This window comes from Gambusia affinis, linkage group LG22 (assembly GCF_019740435.1).
Source record: "Gambusia affinis linkage group LG22, SWU_Gaff_1.0, whole genome shotgun sequence".
Lineage (NCBI taxonomy): Eukaryota > Metazoa > Chordata > Actinopteri > Cyprinodontiformes > Poeciliidae > Gambusia > Gambusia affinis.
Window position 1 is genome coordinate 21,906,581 of NC_057889.1, and position 18,910 is coordinate 21,925,490.

The window sequence follows — 18,910 nt, forward strand, 5'->3', positions numbered from 1 at the left end:
TGGGAGACTAGGTTTCTCTCTGAGATAAAACGGACACCTTAATGTTTGGTCTCAACAGAAGTTCAGTTTTATTTTGTTTAGCCATAGATTATTAAATGGTGTTCTAACAAAATATCTGCCCCATGAGGTTACCTTCAGGTTCTATGACAAAGTTGCTCTCTCATATGTGTTGTCTGCAGGTAATTTAGTATGAGTACACCATAACTTCAACGAACAGCTGCAACTAAAAAACATAGAAAAATATTTTTTTACAATATTGTCATGTACCATTGGTTCATTTTGTTTCTCTATTTCAACTAGACAAACAGAGCAGAATGACACAGACAATAAATTTTAATGCATACAGAAAACAAAGACTGCATATAATTATTAGGTCATTTATTTAAATTAACACATTATCTCTGATATTGTTTTTATCATATCCATAGATGGTACACCAAATTTGAACAGATAAAAGATTATTGTAGATTCCAACAGAAACAAAAAATTATCAAACATCATTTCCATGTCAGGAGAGCTGAAGGTGTTGGATGAGTTTAGACATCTTGATCTTCAGCTGGACAACCGACTGAACTGGAGACGCAGCAGTGAAGTTGTATAGAAAAATGGACAAGAAAATATTTGTTGATGAAGATTAGGCTCTTTGGTGCAAAATAAAATACAAACACAGAACATCTTCAGTCAGAGACTCTCAGAAATGCTGTGAGACAGACCACCACAGGAGACCCTTCCTGCCCATAACCATCACCATCTACAATCTTTTAACAAACTTGCATCAATAAAGTATTTATTTCCATAGGGATTTACTCGACCAATATTTCAACCAAAGTGCTTCATAAAATCAGAAAAAAATGACAAGTTAAAAACAAGAAACTTGTATAATGATTTACAACGTTTTAGGCCTCCTCAGTTTTTAACTATAGACTAGGAACATATTTAAAACTTTAGAATTGATGTTGCATTTTGCAAAATATTTAAGTATGTATGCAAACTAAAATTAATTATAATTTAAAGTTCTTTAAAAATATGAGTTCAAGGACATAAAAACTTACTTAAATTATAAGATATGTTCTCTGATCTAAGATCAGGGCTACAAGAAAATAATTCACAATTAAAGCAAACAACAAAAACATTTCAGGTGTTTGTAATAAATCTTTTCCATCTTCCTCTGTGGATTTGTTCAACCCCAACCAGAATCAGTTTTCAGCAGCTGGATCCCCCTCGGACTTTTCCTCTGTCTTCAGAGAGTTGTCTAGACTACAGGGAGTGACAGAGAGGGGAGGTGAGTTTTACTGCAGCGAGTCATGTAGGGCAACAAGTTTAGAAACTGACATCAACTGTGGAGTGGAGTTACAAATCTAATCCAATCTGGATTAAGCCCAGTGTTGTTCAGGCTGGAGGTGATTTAGTAGTATTATTGTAGGCAGTGTTATTTTGTTCCAAATATAAAAACTATGACAGATTTCTTTTTTAAAACACGGTATTAATAAAATGAGTTCATAACTTAATAAATATAAAAACATTATTATGCAAAACACCACATAGGTGGGTTGAGTCAGGTAAAATGTCTCACTGAAGCAGAATTCAACATCTGTTTCAATATCATTAAAGAACATGAAAATAAATGTACTTAAAAATAATTTGAAGTACAAGCCACATTTGACTTTAGGAATATTTCACTTGTTTTACACATTTTGTTTAGTTCACTTCCTATTTCTTGGCAATGTTGAATGAGGCTTCAGAGGCCAAGATTTGGTCTTTTATTGCAGATAAAAGACCAAAAAAAAGCCATCAAAAAAGCCACAAGGGGTTGGATTTGGTGGAAATAATCCCATTCTTCACTGTCAACTCAAACATTGAAAGTAAATGATTGGACTCAGGAGACTATTTATTAACTTAGCATAAATTAAATGGGTTAATAACAAATAACTTGCCATACACCGAATAAAGACACTCATGCAATTTTTTCTCACAGTTGGAAGTTAAATTAGACCAAACGTTTCTTGTTTTAGGTTACATAGGATTACCAACTTAGTGAGAAAATTTTTTAGAGATCTTTTTTGTAACTGTCCTTGAATTCAAAAGTTTACATACATATGGCCAGTATCAGAATTTTTTTTAACCTCTATCATCGGGTCAAACCATTTGAGTTTCATTCCACAAGTTTCTCACAGTATCTGGTGGCGTTTTGTCTCCGTCCTCCTGACAGAACTGGTGGAACTGAGTCAGGTATGTAGGCAGCCTCACTCTCACACGCCTTTTCAAATCTTCCCACATCTTCTCCATTAACATCAAGGCTTTGTGATGGCCTAATCAAAACCTTGACCTTGTTGTCCTTTAGCCCCCTTATCTTCAGTTCGGCTGCATGCTTAGCATCATTGTCCATTTGGAAGACCAATCTGTCCCCAAGCTTTTACTTCCTGGGTGATATCTTTAAATACAGTATTGCTTCATTATTTCTACATAATGTTCTTTCTTCTTGATGACATCAATTTTATGAGTTCCTCCTGCACAGTTTGGATGGTAGAACCATGTCTGTTATCCCTCCAAATATAGCAATAGTCATTATGCCCAAACAGTTCAACTTTAGTTTCATCAGACTACAGGACATGTCTCCAAAAATAAAGATACTTGTCCCATTGGACATCTGTGAGCTGCAGTCTGACATTGTATGTTTCTTTTGAAGTGAGTGTTTGTTCCTTTCAGCCCATGTCAGTACAGGACAGATTGACTGTGGATAATGACTCTGTCTGACCAGCTTCAGCTTCAGCTCTGGGGTTAGATTTGGACCAGAACCCGTTCATCTCTTGCAGAAGAACCCGTCTTCTTGAGCATTCTGATGCTCTAGAAGGAGCATCTTCTTGAGCTCCTTCAGGAGCAAGCATAATAGTTTAATCCTTGCATAAAATGATTTGAGTGGATGATGGCAACTTCAAGCATCAGTCAATTGTTCCCAAGGATGAACCAGACATGCAGCTGCACAATTCTCTTCCTGATATCCTAGTTGATTTATTTTGACTTTCCTGTCATGTCAAACAAGAAACAGTGTGTTTCAGGTGTGGTCTTAAAACACATCCACAGGTATGACTCCAATTTACTCAAATGTGTCAGTTTTTGCTTTGTGTATCAGAAGGAAACCCAAAAGGCATAACCCAATTCATATATTTTAAAAGACAGTTATCTCTGATACTGACCAAATGTACGTAAACTTCTGAATTTGAAGAAAGTTACAAACAAAAATCTCTAATATTATATCACTGGGATATAACAAATGGAAATTATTTTGTTAATTCCAATAAACTTGAGACAATGATTAAAAATAATTGTACATGTTTTTTTAGTCAGTGTAAGTAAATATGAGCTGTACATGAAAAATTGACTATTTTAGTTTTATTTTAAACAAATGGATATTTTGTCATGTACCTTCACCTCTAATGTAACTTCATTGGCTCCTGCCTCATTATTAAGTGGATATTGAGATATTGCTTTTAACTTGGCGAGCTCTGCATGGACAGACACCAATATACATCTCTGAACTTTTACATCCCTACACCCCCACCAGGGACTCGAGATCCTGTGACAAAGACCTGCTAATTCCACCACAGAACGCCCAGTTCAATGTGTTAAGTATAAACCTAGCTCAAGGGTTCAATTTACCTGTTTTTTTCTGCAACAGGTTCATCTTCCTTGGTTTGCTGGGATGTCAAATGGGCATCTGTTTCCAAGTCTGAATAGGAAGTCATTCCAGGCCTCTGTTCTGACTGTGTGCGACGGGTTGAATTCTCTCTTTCTCTTGTGGATGACCTGCCTCGAGAGACTTCCCCCCATTTTCTGGGGAGAACAGAACTTCCAAAGGGCAGGCAGGGTTGGGAAGTTTTCAACTCATTTTGACAGAAGACTGAGCGGGCATCATGAAAGGACATATGAGGAATGATCTGTTCTGTGCTGTTATCATTTGCGCGTGTAAGTTTTCTTGGAGAATTTGGGCGAGAAGAGGATCCAGAGTTGGGATGCTGTCTGAAGGCAGGGGGACGTGGAATGGTGTGGTGCACAGAAGGACATGATGGTGGCAAGCGCACTCTTGAAACAGGTGGTGCTATGACGGGCAGACTGCAGGAGGGTAACTCATTCCCTTCACGTCTTGCAGCTTGAAGGGATAATAAATCTCCTGAGACTGGAATTTGAACATTTTTCATGTCGGTGGATTCTCCTGCATTGCGCAAATGGATAATCTTTCTTGCTTGTTTGTAGATTCTTTTCGCTTTCTCAGTTTGTTCAGACAGATCTGTTTCCAGTTTCAACTTTGCTTTGTTTGGCAGAACTTCCACATTCTGCATAACTATCTTCCTTCGCTGGGAAATCCCAGTGGTCTGGTGTATTAACGGAAGAGTCAGAACTGGATCTTCATGTAGCTTTTCATTTTGTAGTTGGTCTTCAATGCGTCGAAAGGAATTGTCCATTAGAACCTCCAGGGGTGGCGGTGGTAGATTATCCATATCTAGGTCATCCCTGCCATCTGGAGAGCTGCTGCTGTTGTTGCCAGAGACGATGTCACCTCCTGTCTTATTAGCTATTCTAGACTCTAGAAGAATACAACTTTTATTGGGCCTCATGATGTGGGTTGCAGTATGTGAAAGACTCTGTCCAGGTCTCCCATCAACCCCTTGGCTAAATGTATTTATGAGCCTTCTGACTGAATAGCACTTTAGTGGTTTATTTGATGGTGAAGATAAAGAACCAGGTAGTCGATTGGCTCTGTCTTGGTTTTTGTGTTCACCAGCTGATCCATCCAAAGAATGTCGCCGATGTCCAATTTGATACAAATTGCACTGCGGCTTTACAAAGTCATTTAATCCTTGCATTTCAGAAATCATATTAATTTTTTCATCTAATTCCATCTGACTGTTTTGTTGCTCTGTTATTTCAGAGAGTTCAGCATTGAAAAGTTGTTTGAAGGCAGGCTGCTGATCTTTCATGGAGTTTTCATATATGTAACAAAGAGTGTGACAGGGATCTGGTGGAGAAGAGTTTGATCTCTTCCTCTCAAACTGATCAATTTCATCATCTTGATATTTTTCTGCATGCTGCTCCTCGTCCTCTTCCTCCTCCTCCTCCTCTTCGTTATTTCGAGTATTACTAACAAAACCAGCTGAGTAATTTTGATATATACCCCGAATGTTAACTTCAGACCCACAACTTCCTGATCCAGCGCTCCCACGGTGGCCATGGTTCCTTTCAGATCCTGTCAAACTCTCATTCTCTCCACCAATACCACTGTCCTCACTGTGCAGTGCAGAATCTTCTGGGTTGGACTTCCTAAAAGCCACTGTCTCAACCCTTGCAAGTACTTGAGCCAACCTAAACTCTGCAGCCTGCTTAGCCTGAAGCTTCTCAGTATACAGTTTAGAGAAGGAAGAGAAATAATCTATTCCCTCCTCTAGTGTGGTATCACTCAGAGTCTTCACTGAGGTTTTAACTTGCCTGATTTTTTCTGATGAATCCTGAAGTAATTGATGCAAAAGATCTGGTGATGGATCAAAATTATTCATAGGTTTAGCCGAGCATACTGCTTGACCAAATATCCCAGAAGGTAAACTCATGCTGTCTCCATGTTCCTTGAGCATCAGCTCCCCCTCTTCAGCCATCTCCTCTAGTGCCTGGTTGATTTCCTCAAAGTACAACGCCAAAGCAGACATCGGTGTTTGGAGAGACAGTTGTGTCTGGGTAGCCTGGTCCAGAAGCCCCAGAAGAATTTCATATTTGGAGATATTTTGGTTCAGGAAATTGTAAGCAGCCTGGTGAGCTCTCAGCACATGTGGTGGCAAACCGGTCTTTGTTTGGACTAAAGAAGACTTTCTCTGCCTTTCTGTGGATCTCTTCTTCATGTTTTTCTTTCGGGTCTCCACCTTCGGATTCCTAGGCATTTCCATGACATTTCCAATTATTTCCTGAGGCATTTCATTTACCTTTGTTGCCTCAGAATCTATTTCATTTTCAGGAAGTATTGGATCAGGGTCCAGAGGAGTCACTGAAGTTTCTTTTGTGCAGCATTCGTCAGAAAGTAGTGGCAGTTCCTCTTCCTTGTTTTGAGGTTGTAAACAGGTGTCTTCATCCAGTGCAGGTCCACTATCCGCAACCTCCTGTAATTCTTTAGAGACCAGGGCATTCTGAACATCAAGTTGATGTGGCTTTGAAAATAACTTTCCTTTAGATGGTGAACAGCCCATTTTCAAAAGCAAAAGTGTTATGCAGGAGCAGGAAGGAAAGTCTCTGCAATGAAGAAGAAAAAGATTTGATCCAGTATCGCCTTTTTGATTCCAGTCATACAGAAAGTTTCTTTTATCTGTTTTATGGTTTCCTCTCAAAATCCAGTTGCAAACTGCACTGTAACGGTGACAGACAGGATACTGAAGGAAACGACTAGCAGTGTTTACAAAGACGTGCAGAAGATAAGTCAGATTGTGCAGGTGGGTGCTGGTTGCACAGATGGCCACAGTAAGTGCATTAGCACCCAGGTACGTACGGACATACACACACATACACCAGGGCATTTATCTCTAAGACTTTAAGCTCATCAGGTTAATCAGAGTCAGGTTGTCAGTGTGTTTTTAGCTTCATCTACTGGCCTGCTGGTCAAGTTTACAGCCTGCTGAACCCATTTCAGATAATGGCCATTTAAGACCTGAAAAATGCCCAACAATACGCATGTAGTATTGAGATATCTGTCTTATCTGTGTTTTGTTTCATAATCATTTGCACCAAGAAGCAAGTTTTCAACAGATCTTATTGTCTGTCATCTTGAAATTTCTTGTCATTTACTTTATTACCACACAACTCTAATCAGATTTGCCTGATTGTGCATCTTTTACAAAAGAAAGGGACATATTTAAGTACAGCACTAAAATCTTAACATTTTCCATGAAAATCTTTGCCAAGATCACTACAAAACACTTCAACCACCTTGCCTGCTGGCAGAGGTGGTCCTAGTCTGTTTGGTGCTCTCCCCTTATTCCCACTGCAGTGGAAGGCTGGGTGGGGTAGGGTGGGTTGGGTGGTGTAATGCATAAGGAGTTTCATCAGAACTCTTGCTGTAGCGTTTTGGATTAGCTGAAGGCTTCTAACTGCATTCTGTGGACTTCCTGATGGTAAAGAGTCAGGCAGCCTCATAGTAACCAATACATGGATTAGTTTTTCAGCATCATTCCAGGGCAGGATCATTCTAATATTGAAATTTCATTAGAATTGAAATAATTACATTTAGACTAACATTGGACCAGTTCTACGATTTGTTGGTTGGAGCAAAATGTAACTCATGATACAAGAAAACATGTATTGAACAAATGTATGGTGTTCATCCGCAAAGAAAACAGCTGCAGCACAAAGCCTGAAGCGATCTGATGAAAATATCAAAGCATTTAGATTAAGGCGACGAAGAGAAACTCACTTATTGGCTAACTGTTCGGTCCAGTGGATGGTCAACATGTTGCTTTCGTTTTGTTTGTTTTAGGCCATTACGTCTACGGCTTCCTGTTTATTCCTGTTAAGATTTCAAGTATCAGATATCTGTGCCAAGCACCAGTAGACTGCTTTGTTAGTCGACCCAGAAAAAAAACTATATTTGTTGTTTATATGTTGGCAATGACCTTTCTCTGTCCTTTTTAATGTTGTACCCAATAGTCTCAAAGTTGAACAGTCGCTCCGTATCAGAGTAAATAAACCACTGAAAGAAAGACTCACTAACGATGCTCAACCTTTGTGATACTTATAAAAAGAAACTGAACATACAAATAATGCACCCATTTATTCGTCAATGTTTTTCTGCTTTCTGTTTCACTGCAAAGCTGAGATCTTTGCAGATGGTGTCTTCATATCACTTCAGTGTGACAAGGACAAAATGAGGAACTGGGATTTAAAGATCATTCATGCTTTTTTACCATTTGCCTGCTTATTTTTGGATTAATGCAATAAAAAGGTTTTGCTTCCTTGAACTGGAGTAAGAAGCAGATATGAAGCCGAAAAGGCACAGTACAGACATGACTTTCACATCTTTATTGGTGTTATGAAAAATTAAAATGTGTAAATTAAAATCAAAGGCTGTCCAAACCACATTGTTTCCCAATTTTTATATTTGATTAGAGCAACTTTGTTAAGCAACATTTTACTTCCTCATCAGTCAAAAGCAGAAATCCAATAAGAAAGTTCACTAGAAAAACATTTTTTTTTCTTATTCATTATTTTTTATAGACACTTTCTCATATGAAGGCGACTGATCAGCCTCTGCTCAAAATTTTAAATACAAAAAAACAAAACATGTACAATTCCTCTTTTAAGAGTTTTTGAACCAAGAAGTTTTTAAGACAAATAATTAAATTCAGTTCCTCACTATACTATTTATGCAGATATTCTTTGACCTTAGGCTTTGGTGGTTTTTGAAACTTCCTGGTCCCAGTCAGTGTCAAGGACATCGGTAGAAAAGTCAGTAAGACCAGAGAAAGACAAACCCGAAAGGAACGGCTTAGATCCAAAATCACTTTGTGGCGGGCCCAGATTAAAGCACTTCCTTTTCCCCATGTTCACCTCATTGTTGCTTGCAGGTTTTGCATGTTGGTTTGGAACATAAGTAAGGTCCGACTGCTTTAGTTCGAACTTAGAAGATTCTGTTTCATGAGGAACTCTTTCCAGGTTAGTCTGAGCTGCTGTAGGTTTGGTTGTGCAGTGTTGTGATTGTCCATTATTTAGCTTTTCCATTCGTTTCTTTTTCTTTGCTTGTGGCATTTGGCTAGACAAGTCATCGTGTCTAGCTGATGTCTGCGTATTTATCCTTTTTTCTCTTAATGTTTCTGTTTCATTACCACTGTGGTCAGGTTGTTTCCTATCTCTGGGTTTGAAAATAAAAGCTGATAGTTTTGTGTGCAGGTCTGTCAATTTTCCATCTTCAGCCACCTTCTTTTCATTTATCAAAACATTATTGTTCTTCTTAGGCAGGCGTCTCTGTTCTTTTTCCACAACTCCGCTTTGCTCTGCTCTTAGTGCTGATGATACTGACCAGCTATTGTTTGGTGAAGTATTTATTTTTTCTTGGGTTGATGTAATGAGGGGTACGATGACATCATTTGGGGACAGTGAGGGACTCGTGGCAGGAAGCCGGTCCAAACAACTCTTCACTGTTTCAGAGTCTGAACCAGGTAGTTGATGCTGGTCTGTAGAAAGAGACGGGTCACCCATACCAGTCTCTGGGGTTTTGCTCCTTAGCCTAGCAAAGACACAACATGCGTTTTATTATGATATACAAATCAGGGTTTGCTAATTGCACTGTCCAAAGCATAAATGAAAAAATAAAAATATACAGTATTAAAGGTAACAACATGAACAGCTATATTATCTAATTTATCTAGGTTCGTTGAGTGTTAAGCCGTTTTTAAATAAACTTACAAAGTTAAGCACCCAGAACTTAAAAGGTAACTTTCACAATTAATTATTCACTTTTTAAAACTTATAGCTAGTAATATCATTTTCTAATATGAAAAATTCTTCACTAATTTACCTGCATAGCAAAGAATATTAAGTACTACATTTAATAATAATGCTTTGCTGATCTCCCTCAGTTGTGTATTGCTATTTCGTTTGTTCCTGCACCTCCCTCACCCTCACACCATACAGAGACAAGCGGAGTCTCAAACTTTAAAATCCCAAGATCGACTCCACCATCATCATCCATATTTACTTTCACAAAAACTGAGCAGCACTGCATGTGAAGTTACTGCGCCCTCTACTGTGCACACACAACACTTTCAGGTTGTTTGCAGTTCACACAGGAGATCACATACAAGTCAAATATATTATGAAATGTGAATAATCACACACGCACACACACAAAAAAGGGCCTAACCATCAACTCAGAAGTGAGGGGGCTATGTGTTTGTAAAATGGTAAAATGACTGGATGACCCAAAGGACTCCTATTGGGTGCCTAACTCAACTTTTTTTTTGTGTAACTAAACCATCATGTCAGCAGCATATCTTAAGCACTAAAAATGTGCACATGAATAAAATAAGAAGCGTTAAGATTCTAGAGTTGCTCACCCGGCCAGCCGCTCCATCTCACTTTGAAGAAGCTCAGGCAGGTTCAGTCCCTCCAGGAGCATCTGACACTGGGTTTGATACTGCTGGAGGGGGTCGGTGGGGAACGTTGTTAGCAACGCGTTTACATTTCCCAGCAAAGCACCACCCTAAAGGAAAGATGCACCAGACGGTTAAAGACTGCCACAGGACTGAAAAATAAAACAAGATCTCAAATTAAGGGCTGAACAATACAATATGGGAGCAATGTCATTGCAACATTAGTGTCTGCAATATCCATGTCGCAAAGGACTGCTTGAGTGCAGTAGTTTTTGGCTAATATATTCCAGAGAGGACAGAGTGTTACTGCAGAAAATGGTCACACTAGACATACATTACACTGGACAAACTGTTAAAGTGATGGAAGAACACATGAGAAAGAGAGGAATAAAGGCATATACTGCAAATGCTAATATTTACCAACATTATTGCCATCACTAGATTTTCTATATTAAGCAGCTCAAACTCTTCATAGTTTGAGCCCACTGTATCCTGGGTTTTTCATTCTGGAATGAACTCATGACATCACCAGAACAAAACCATTTAATAACTGCTCAGAACCAGTGTTAGCATGATCCAAATCATTGTGAATAACTTTCTTTGTTGAGGAACGCTTTCAGGTTTTAATGAGTTTGAAATTCTCAAATCAATTCAAATGTACATTGCTGACAACCAGCCAAACATATTTTCATTTCTTGAGCCAAATTAAGACTCAACCATGTCATGTGACCCAATCACCATCCATTTTTCCCCCTTTTTTTGTGAAAATGTTATAATTATAATATTGTATAACTATAAACAAACAAAAACAATCAACAAATCAATTAACAAAACTACAAAAGTCCAGTCTTTTTTGTTTTCCGCAGTGTATTCTACAGTAGGGAGATCAAGTATTTGATACTGTGCCACTTTTTCAGGTTTTCCATTTGCAAAGCAGGTAGAAGTTTGTCATTTTAATCAGCCACTCTTCAAATGTGAGTGATGGAGTCTGAAACTAAAATCCATAAAATCGCATCGTATGACTTTTAAGTAATTAATATGAATTTTATAGAATGACACAAGTATTTGATAAGCTACAAACCAATACGAACTCCAGCTCTCACAGGTCTGTTAGTTTTCCTTTAAACCGTTGCCTTACTACTCGTCTTAACGTCACTTGTTTGAACTTGTTCCCTGTATAAAGACACCAATCCAAACACTGGACCAAACTCCAATACATAAATAAAAATACACACATTGATATCTACAACTTTCATTATAAAGTAACTGAGTAAAGGTAAAGTATCTGTAGATGAACAATATAACAAAGAGATGCGTAATAGTGTCCCCAAGTGCACCCACAAGTGTCCCCAAGTGTCTGTAGCACAGTATATTAACTGAAGACACTACAGCCATTTAACAGAAAATACTGAAAAGGTTTTTGGAGCAAACCAAAATGTATCTAAAGATGAGAACATTAAAGACATTACCATCCAAAGGATCATCAATTATGCAGTAAAGTGGCTCAATTTGTTTTCTCCTTACCTGCATGGAGCACTCCATGACTGACACGGCTGTAACGGCATCTTCAACAGTAACAGTCTCTCTGTACATGAGCCGGGCATGTGCTGTGCAAAGTTTAAGAAAGGAGCAGGTCTTTATCAATACGTGCAGGTGCTTAACAAATCATTTTCCCTTTTACTAGCACTATGATGCCATCAGGAAACACGCATATTTTTCAGATTTCCCTTTCTTTTGTGTTCAACTACATTTCTGAGGCACAGCAAGCATCTTTAATCATGTCACATATTTCAGTAGCTAAAGGTAAAAGATGCTGCTTTCACTGACAGTCCACTGAGTTTGAACTTTTGATGATCGTAATGTAAAGTGAAATTGTTTTGGACTTCAGTCGGTTCTCACCTTCAGCAAGTCTGCTCAGACTCTCCAGCATGCGGATAGTTGTTCGGGCGGCACTGTGACCATCTCGTTGACGCTGCAGCTGGTAATAACGAGTCAGGATGCAGTTGGCCTCTTCGGATACCTGAGGCTGCAGCTGTTTAATCACACTGAAATAAGTTTTCATTTTCTCCATGGACCAGAGCCCACTGGCATCAGATGGAGTTCCTGAGAAATCATGGAGAGACATGTACTGATGCTGCCCGTAATGTGTGTCAGAATAGAAGGAGAAATGTAGCATGAATATCATCAAAGATCACTAAAAATGAATTCAAAACTAGATGGGGGGGGGGGGAGTGGAGGGGGGAGGGACCTTAGTACTACCTCGGTCCTCAAGAATAAAAGAAGAGATGATACGGTCCCATTCAACGTTTCTGGTGTCCAGCAGAACCAAAACCAGGTCGAACCGGCTGAGCAAAGGACTGGCCAGAGCCACGTTCACAGAGAGAGGCTGACTGGGATCGTACTGTCCTTTGGGGTTGGTAGCTGCCAAAATTGTGGTTCGAGTATTCAGTTTGCACACAATTCTGTAGAAAGATTACGAGTCAAGAGATCGAAACAGAAAGTGTAAATAGACTTTATCTACACATGTCCCATGATAGCATCATTCATATTCAAACTTAATTTATACTCCAGTTTAATTAACACATGGAGAAAAGAAAAAAGGAATTCTGATTTACTTTTGTTAGATTCTGCAAAAGCTTCCCAAGGTCCTGCAAAAGTTTTGAGAAATCCCAATTATTTTCTTCTGCAAGATCCAACGGGACATAATCAAGGTGGAAACTGGCCCCCGCCACTGACTAAATGAGCATAAATGTATGAAGTTGCCGAAGAGACTGTAGCCGGTGGCTTGTACTGCAGAAAAATGTGTAGCAGATATGTGTTCCACACAAACTTCAACCGCTAGAGCAGATTCAGGAGCAGAGAAGGAGGGAGAATTAGCACTTCAGGGGATTTGTTATCATCGATGGGACATAATAAAAGACGTGACCGAGGTCAGAGAGAGGAAGCGGTCAGACTAGCTGCTCTCTGCCCAGAGAGAAAGAGTGGAAAAGTTCATGAAGAAGGAACACTTTATGCAGGGAGGAAAGCAGATGTGAGTGAGTGTAAATATACATACCCAGCTTTGGCTACGCTGATTGACTGCTGCTCCATCGCTTCATGAATGCTGATTCGATCATGTTCTTTGATGCTGCTGAATTCATCAATGCAGCACAAACCACCATCAGACAGGACCAACGCTCCAGCTTCCAGGTGCCAGTCACCTCCATCCTTTACTGCAGCCACCGTCAGACCTTCGCCAAGACAGTGAGAACAGGAAGACACCAGGAGATTTTTCGATTGGCAAAGTAGAAAAAGTTCTATCAGAAAAAATGAAAACGCTGAGAAACAGAATGTTCAAAAGTATGTTTAAAAAAAGGAAGTAAAACTCAAAGTCCTTACAACCGCCTTAATGTTCAGACATGCCATTGCATTGTGAGCTCACACACACATTCACACACTGATGGTGGCCTGTCACAGCTGACAAAGGCCAGGCAACTTTTCATTACATCTAACCTTTATTTTTAAAATGTACAAACTTTGGAGGATTTCAGGGAATGGTGGGAACTCTGCAACTTCAGGGTTGGATTAACATCCTGAAATTTGGCTGGTCATGTATTCTAACTGATCTATAACCTCTAGCACATAATAAATAGTATAAGAAATATTCCCAGATCACAATAGATGAATCACCATGCTTCACAGTCTACTGTGACTGGAAGTCAGCATTCATGTTCCACTGACAAATGGAAAATGGTTCCTAGAACCAAAAGAAACAAGCTTGCTTTCTATAGGCCATAAAGTTGAATAGGTTCTACTTAGGTCAGCCACTCTGATATTGGCAAACTATAACCTCTTCATTTCAACAACGAAACTTTGTGAGGACTTCCAACAAACAGAAATCCCAGTTTTCTTTTGCCAACGGGTCATAATCAGGGGTGGAAATTGGCGGGTGTCAATTAAATACAGGTATTTGTAGACCTTCCACTGCTCATGGAAGACAATTGAAAACACTGCTTATAGAAAACACTGCTTACAGAAAACACTGCTTACAGAAAACACTGGTTATGATGTGGAAAAATTGTCACCTGCACTGGTTGATCCAATTCCAGCTGTTAGTACAGATCGGGATATTATCTTGGCTGCATATTTCAGAAATTGAGATTTTCCTGTACCAGGATCACCAACCAGCAACAAATGGCATTCTCCTACAAATTACAAGAGACATCACACAATCACATTTTGCTATTTTTGTGTTTTTACGATGTAAAGCACTTTGAACTGCCGTGTCGCTGACATGTGACATACAAATAAACTTGATTGATTAATAGATCTACCTTAAATTGTTTTCAGTAGTAATGAAAGGAAATCCGAATTAAATATGGCTTTATAGGGAAAGTTAGATATTTTACAATGAAATCAATCATTCCGATTCACACTCACATGCTGATTATGGCAAACAAAAGACAACAAATACCTCTAACTTTGGTCCCAGAAGAGTCTATTCTCTGGACTCCACCCGCCAGCACCATCGTCACAGCCAGCTTAATTACATACATGCCAAATACCTGCGGACACAGGCTTAACAAGATCTCATTCCTACCTACAGAAAGAGATGAGAAAATCAAATTACAAAATGCAACTTACCACAAGAAATGCAAAAATGTTTTGCCAAAGGGCAAAAACACTAACCAGCCAGTGGATTCTGTTTGTAGCTGTCCCAGAACTCTTCAAATTCTTTCTGAACGTCTTTTACCATCAGAGCAGCAGCAGCCTGCTGATTATTTGCTTCTATGTTGTTAGCTCTGAGGACCAACTCCACATCACAAGGGGAACCATCATAAAGGGGCTTCCAGCGAAGATACATGACACCATAAACCGTTATGTCATCACCTGTAAACATATTTTATTTTAATGAAAAAAATACTTCACTCTCTTCTTGAATATGTAGAAGTGTCCCAGATTCATCAAGGAATCTGGGACAACATTCCAAAGGAAGGAGAGTCAGACGAAGACCCAGGACATGCTGGAGGGACTGTGTTTCTCAGCTGGCTTGAGAACGATTAGGGATTCCTGTGGAGGAGCAGGACCAAGCGGCTGGAACCAGAGAGGGAATGTGGGCCTCTTTTAAGGCTGCTGCCCCAAGAAGCCAATGCTAGATTAAGATTAAATAGATGTTTTTCTTGGTTTATTAGTGTCAAAAGCACTAAGTAATGTAACTATACTTCAGATTTCAACAGTTTCTTGCACTGAATCTGAGAATTTCAAAAGCTGTTAGGAGAAAATGTCAGTCTTTTATTAGATGTATTTTACAAATACTTTGGCTGCTGATTCCTACCTGATTTACAGCTGTCAACCAGGTCATCCTCCAGCAATACCACTAATGAACGAGGAATACTGCCCACCGACAGCCTCTGAATCTGTTATAAGAGAGGGTCATTTCATTTTCTAATGGAGATTTAAAAGAAACTTCTAACTTATTATTTTAACAAACTTTAAACTTCATTTTAATAGAAATAAAGAGAAGGAGTTATATGCAAATGTTCCATACTTGCTCTTGTATCTTAATTTCCTGGTAGTCCCTGCAGGCAGCAGGCTCCGACCCTCCAGACAAACAGCTGAATTTAAAGGAATTACAGGCAGCAGGATTTGGGCAGCCCACCGGCTGGACGAAGGTGTAGAACTGGTCAAAATCAGCCTGCACCTTGAAAACATGTCGGCACTTTGTGCACATATAATCACGTTCATACTCCAGAACCTAACAAATACAGAACAGCAGAAACACAAAAAGAACATCCCAGCATTTATTTATGTGACTCCTCTTACTATATTTGTAAATCCTACAAATGTTTTATAGTTGGACATATGTCAGACGTTGCTTCAATCAGGAGATGACAAAGAGAGACAATTCATCTATGAACGACTTTTTTCTCTTATTGTAGGACCAAGCTCAGCTTCTTTCTGTGGGTTTTTGTTTTTTGACATTTAACAATGGATGGTGTACTTTTCAGTTCTGGATGTGTTACTTATGTGAACCGTTTCACACACGTGGACAAAACTGTTGGTATTTCTGTCCAGGCCTGATTCAACAGATTACCACAATCAAGACCATTTTGGATTGGATTAGGAGATGAAATGACAGACAAACGTTGCACCAGCAGCTCAGTTTACTGAACTAAATCATAAACAGAAACCAGACATCCTGATTCAAGAAGAGAGGATCCTTAGATGGACTGTATGTCTGAACAGTTAACATGTGATTTCTTACCTTAGCCACACTGGCACGTATGACCGTACCAGTAACAGACAAAAAGTGACCCACATCTCTGGATTTTGGAATGGTATGTCTGGTTAGTTCTGGACACACTGGCAGACCTGAGATTAAATGGGTTTAAAAAGTCAAGAAAACCATAATAGAACAAAGAACATCCTAATTTTCATGAGTGCATTTGAGAAAAAATACACAACACATTTTTTATAAATTGTCATAAATAAGAATCAGTAATATTTAATACTTAACTTCTCTATTACGCTACTTCTAGTGCTTTAAAGATCTACCCTTGAATATGCAGAAATATAAATCCAACAATAAGAGAATGAATGAATAACATTTATGTTGTTACAATTGATCAAAATGATAAAAGAAATACAATGCATGCAATAGTGAAAAAACAAAACAGCATAAAACAAACAGAGCTCGGTCGGCAGCTGGATGTCTTACCTGTGATGCGGGTGTGATATGTCTGCCTCAGGCTTCTCTGACCTGCTCCCTGTCCTTTGTCCTTGAGAAAAGCCTCATCTGTTAACTCTGAAGCTTTTTTCTGTAATACTTTATCAAATATAGCCAACACATCTTTTGGATATGCATTGAAATAATCCCCAACCTAAAAAAAGGCAGATTACTATCAGTGGAGTGCAGCATGGTAAGACAAGTACTTGTTTGCGCTAGTCAGCTATGTGACACACAGCTTATACTTTGCTTCTTTTTGAAACCAAAATCAGCCCTGACACTGAAGGATGGACTAAGATTTCAGGTGCAATTTCTATGGATACCACAAAGGAATGTTAACCCAATTCAACATTACAGACTCAGGAAGGTGTTTCTCAAACTAATACTAGTGTCGTTTTTGCAGTGTAGACAGGCCTCTTCAGTAGCTTTAGTTAAATTACTCAAAAGCGACTGAAAACAGAATATTGTAACATTTTGAGATCTTCTTTTTAATCACCAACTTCTGTTCTTTCTGTGCAGAAAAATAAAACATAAGCATAAGTAGTAGCTATCAACAAGTGATAGAAAGTGGATAAGACCAATGCATCAGATCATCCCAAAAATCACAGCGGATAAGACGCAATTGGGCAAAACTGGTCACTCAACGTGTCTTTCTGTTAAGTACTAAACTCATCTAAAAGCCATCACCTCTGCTTTAATCAAAAACAGTAAATCATGTCAACAGTACCTCCATATTGGCTTCAAAAAGTGTCATGGCATTAACCACAACAGAGCGATGAGTGTCTTCATTTACATCAGTACTGAGCTGAAGAATGTCACCATGATGATGCTCGGTCAGATAGTTTTCAAACACTCGACCAATCAGGGCCTCCTCCTCTGGGCTTATAAACATAGTGTTGGGTGAGATCTGAAAGCCAAGCAGATGTCCGTTTGTCATGTGGCAAGCCTTACATTAAGTAGTCAGTAAAATTCTGATTAATAAGGCACCTTATTATAAAATTATACATGATTAAGGTTATAAGGTATCTTATAGTCTATCTACTTCAGTGATGCTTTAACTTTGAAAACATTAGTTTTGATACTTTATCCTTCACTTATTATGTTACAGCAGAAAAGTATCTTAATATTATTAAAATAAACACTAGAACGTTCGCTTCATAAGAGAATGATCACGTCGTTGTAAACTTGATGCATACAAACACCAACATTCAATATGCTGTTATCAACAAGCAAACGGCTATGTGTTGGTTTCAACATGTCCAATAAAATACTATTTGCTCTCATTGTTTTACATTATCAAATGTTCTGTCCGACTACAACATTCTGAACCTTCCTGCGCCGTGCGAGCTCCCGAGGCGCGAAATTCTGTAGTGGAGAATTACCTAAACACGACACCTGGTTAGACTTGATGCGCACTCTCCGGTAGTAAGCACGTTCAGAAAATTAACTCCGTAAAAACATCCGTATTACGCGGCTAAGCATTTTTTATAACCTGTCAATTAAAACTTTTTTCTGGCCCTGCTTAGTTCATAGATGCAGTCTCACTGTGGTAACTACCAGTTCCACGGACAGCCACCGAACATCAACAGGTTAACTTTCCGGGGTTTGTTTTGGATTTCTTCCTCTTCTACTTTTTCTTGTGTTTTTGGCGGTTGGGAAGAAAACTGAGGGTGTGCATTACCGCCACCCACTGGTAGGGAGTGTGGTTCGTGGTTATTTAATTGTGTTTATGTATACACACAGATTTACTATATATTCAGGCACATAAAGAAAAAACGTTGTAGGAAATATTGGTGGTATTTGGGAAGGATGGAACAACAGATTATGTTACATTAGAATGTCAAAATATGAAGAAGATAGATCTTTTTGTTTATCCTCTTCATAAACAAAAATATATAAAGATGATATATATATATATATATATATATATATATATATGTATATATATATATACATATATATATGTAGATATATATATATATGTATATATATTTATACATATATATACATATATATATATATATATATATATGTATGTATATATATGAAATCAAATTATATTAAACAAAAAGATCTATCCTCTTCA

At 38.6% G+C, this 18,910-nt stretch overlaps 2 protein-coding genes across 5 annotated transcripts; both read right to left on the bottom strand.

Moving 5' to 3' along the window:
- Positions 1-1,173: 1,173 nt before the first annotated feature.
- pcare2 (photoreceptor cilium actin regulator 2) lies at positions 1,174-5,686 on the bottom strand. The gene is made up of 2 exons (XM_044105672.1): positions 3,658-5,686; positions 1,174-1,257 (listed from the first exon to the last, which is right to left on the bottom strand). The coding sequence occupies exons 1-2, from the start codon at positions 5,643-5,645 to the stop codon at positions 1,197-1,199; spliced, it is 2,049 nt and encodes a 682-aa protein (XP_043961607.1). The 5' UTR covers positions 5,646-5,686; the 3' UTR covers positions 1,174-1,196.
- A 2,348-nt stretch (positions 5,687-8,034) lies between these two features.
- mcm9 (minichromosome maintenance 9 homologous recombination repair factor) lies at positions 8,035-18,452 on the bottom strand. Of its 4 annotated transcripts, none has more exons than XM_044105669.1 (15): positions 18,382-18,452; positions 17,552-17,731; positions 16,816-16,978; positions 16,363-16,469; positions 15,646-15,852; positions 15,433-15,514; positions 14,787-14,987; positions 14,572-14,697; positions 14,183-14,302; positions 13,174-13,348; positions 12,378-12,580; positions 12,018-12,221; positions 11,643-11,725; positions 10,083-10,228; positions 8,035-9,253 (listed from the first exon to the last, which is right to left on the bottom strand). In XM_044105669.1, the coding sequence occupies exons 2-15, from the start codon at positions 17,714-17,716 to the stop codon at positions 8,413-8,415; spliced, it is 2,823 nt and encodes a 940-aa protein (XP_043961604.1). In that variant the 5' UTR covers positions 17,717-17,731; positions 18,382-18,452; the 3' UTR covers positions 8,035-8,412. The 4 variants fall into 4 exon arrangements, with proteins under 4 accessions (XP_043961604.1, XP_043961605.1, XP_043961603.1 ...); XM_044105670.1 differs by having other exon boundaries at positions 18,370-18,447; XM_044105668.1 differs by having other exon boundaries at positions 18,207-18,432.
- Positions 18,453-18,910: the final 458 nt, after the last annotated feature.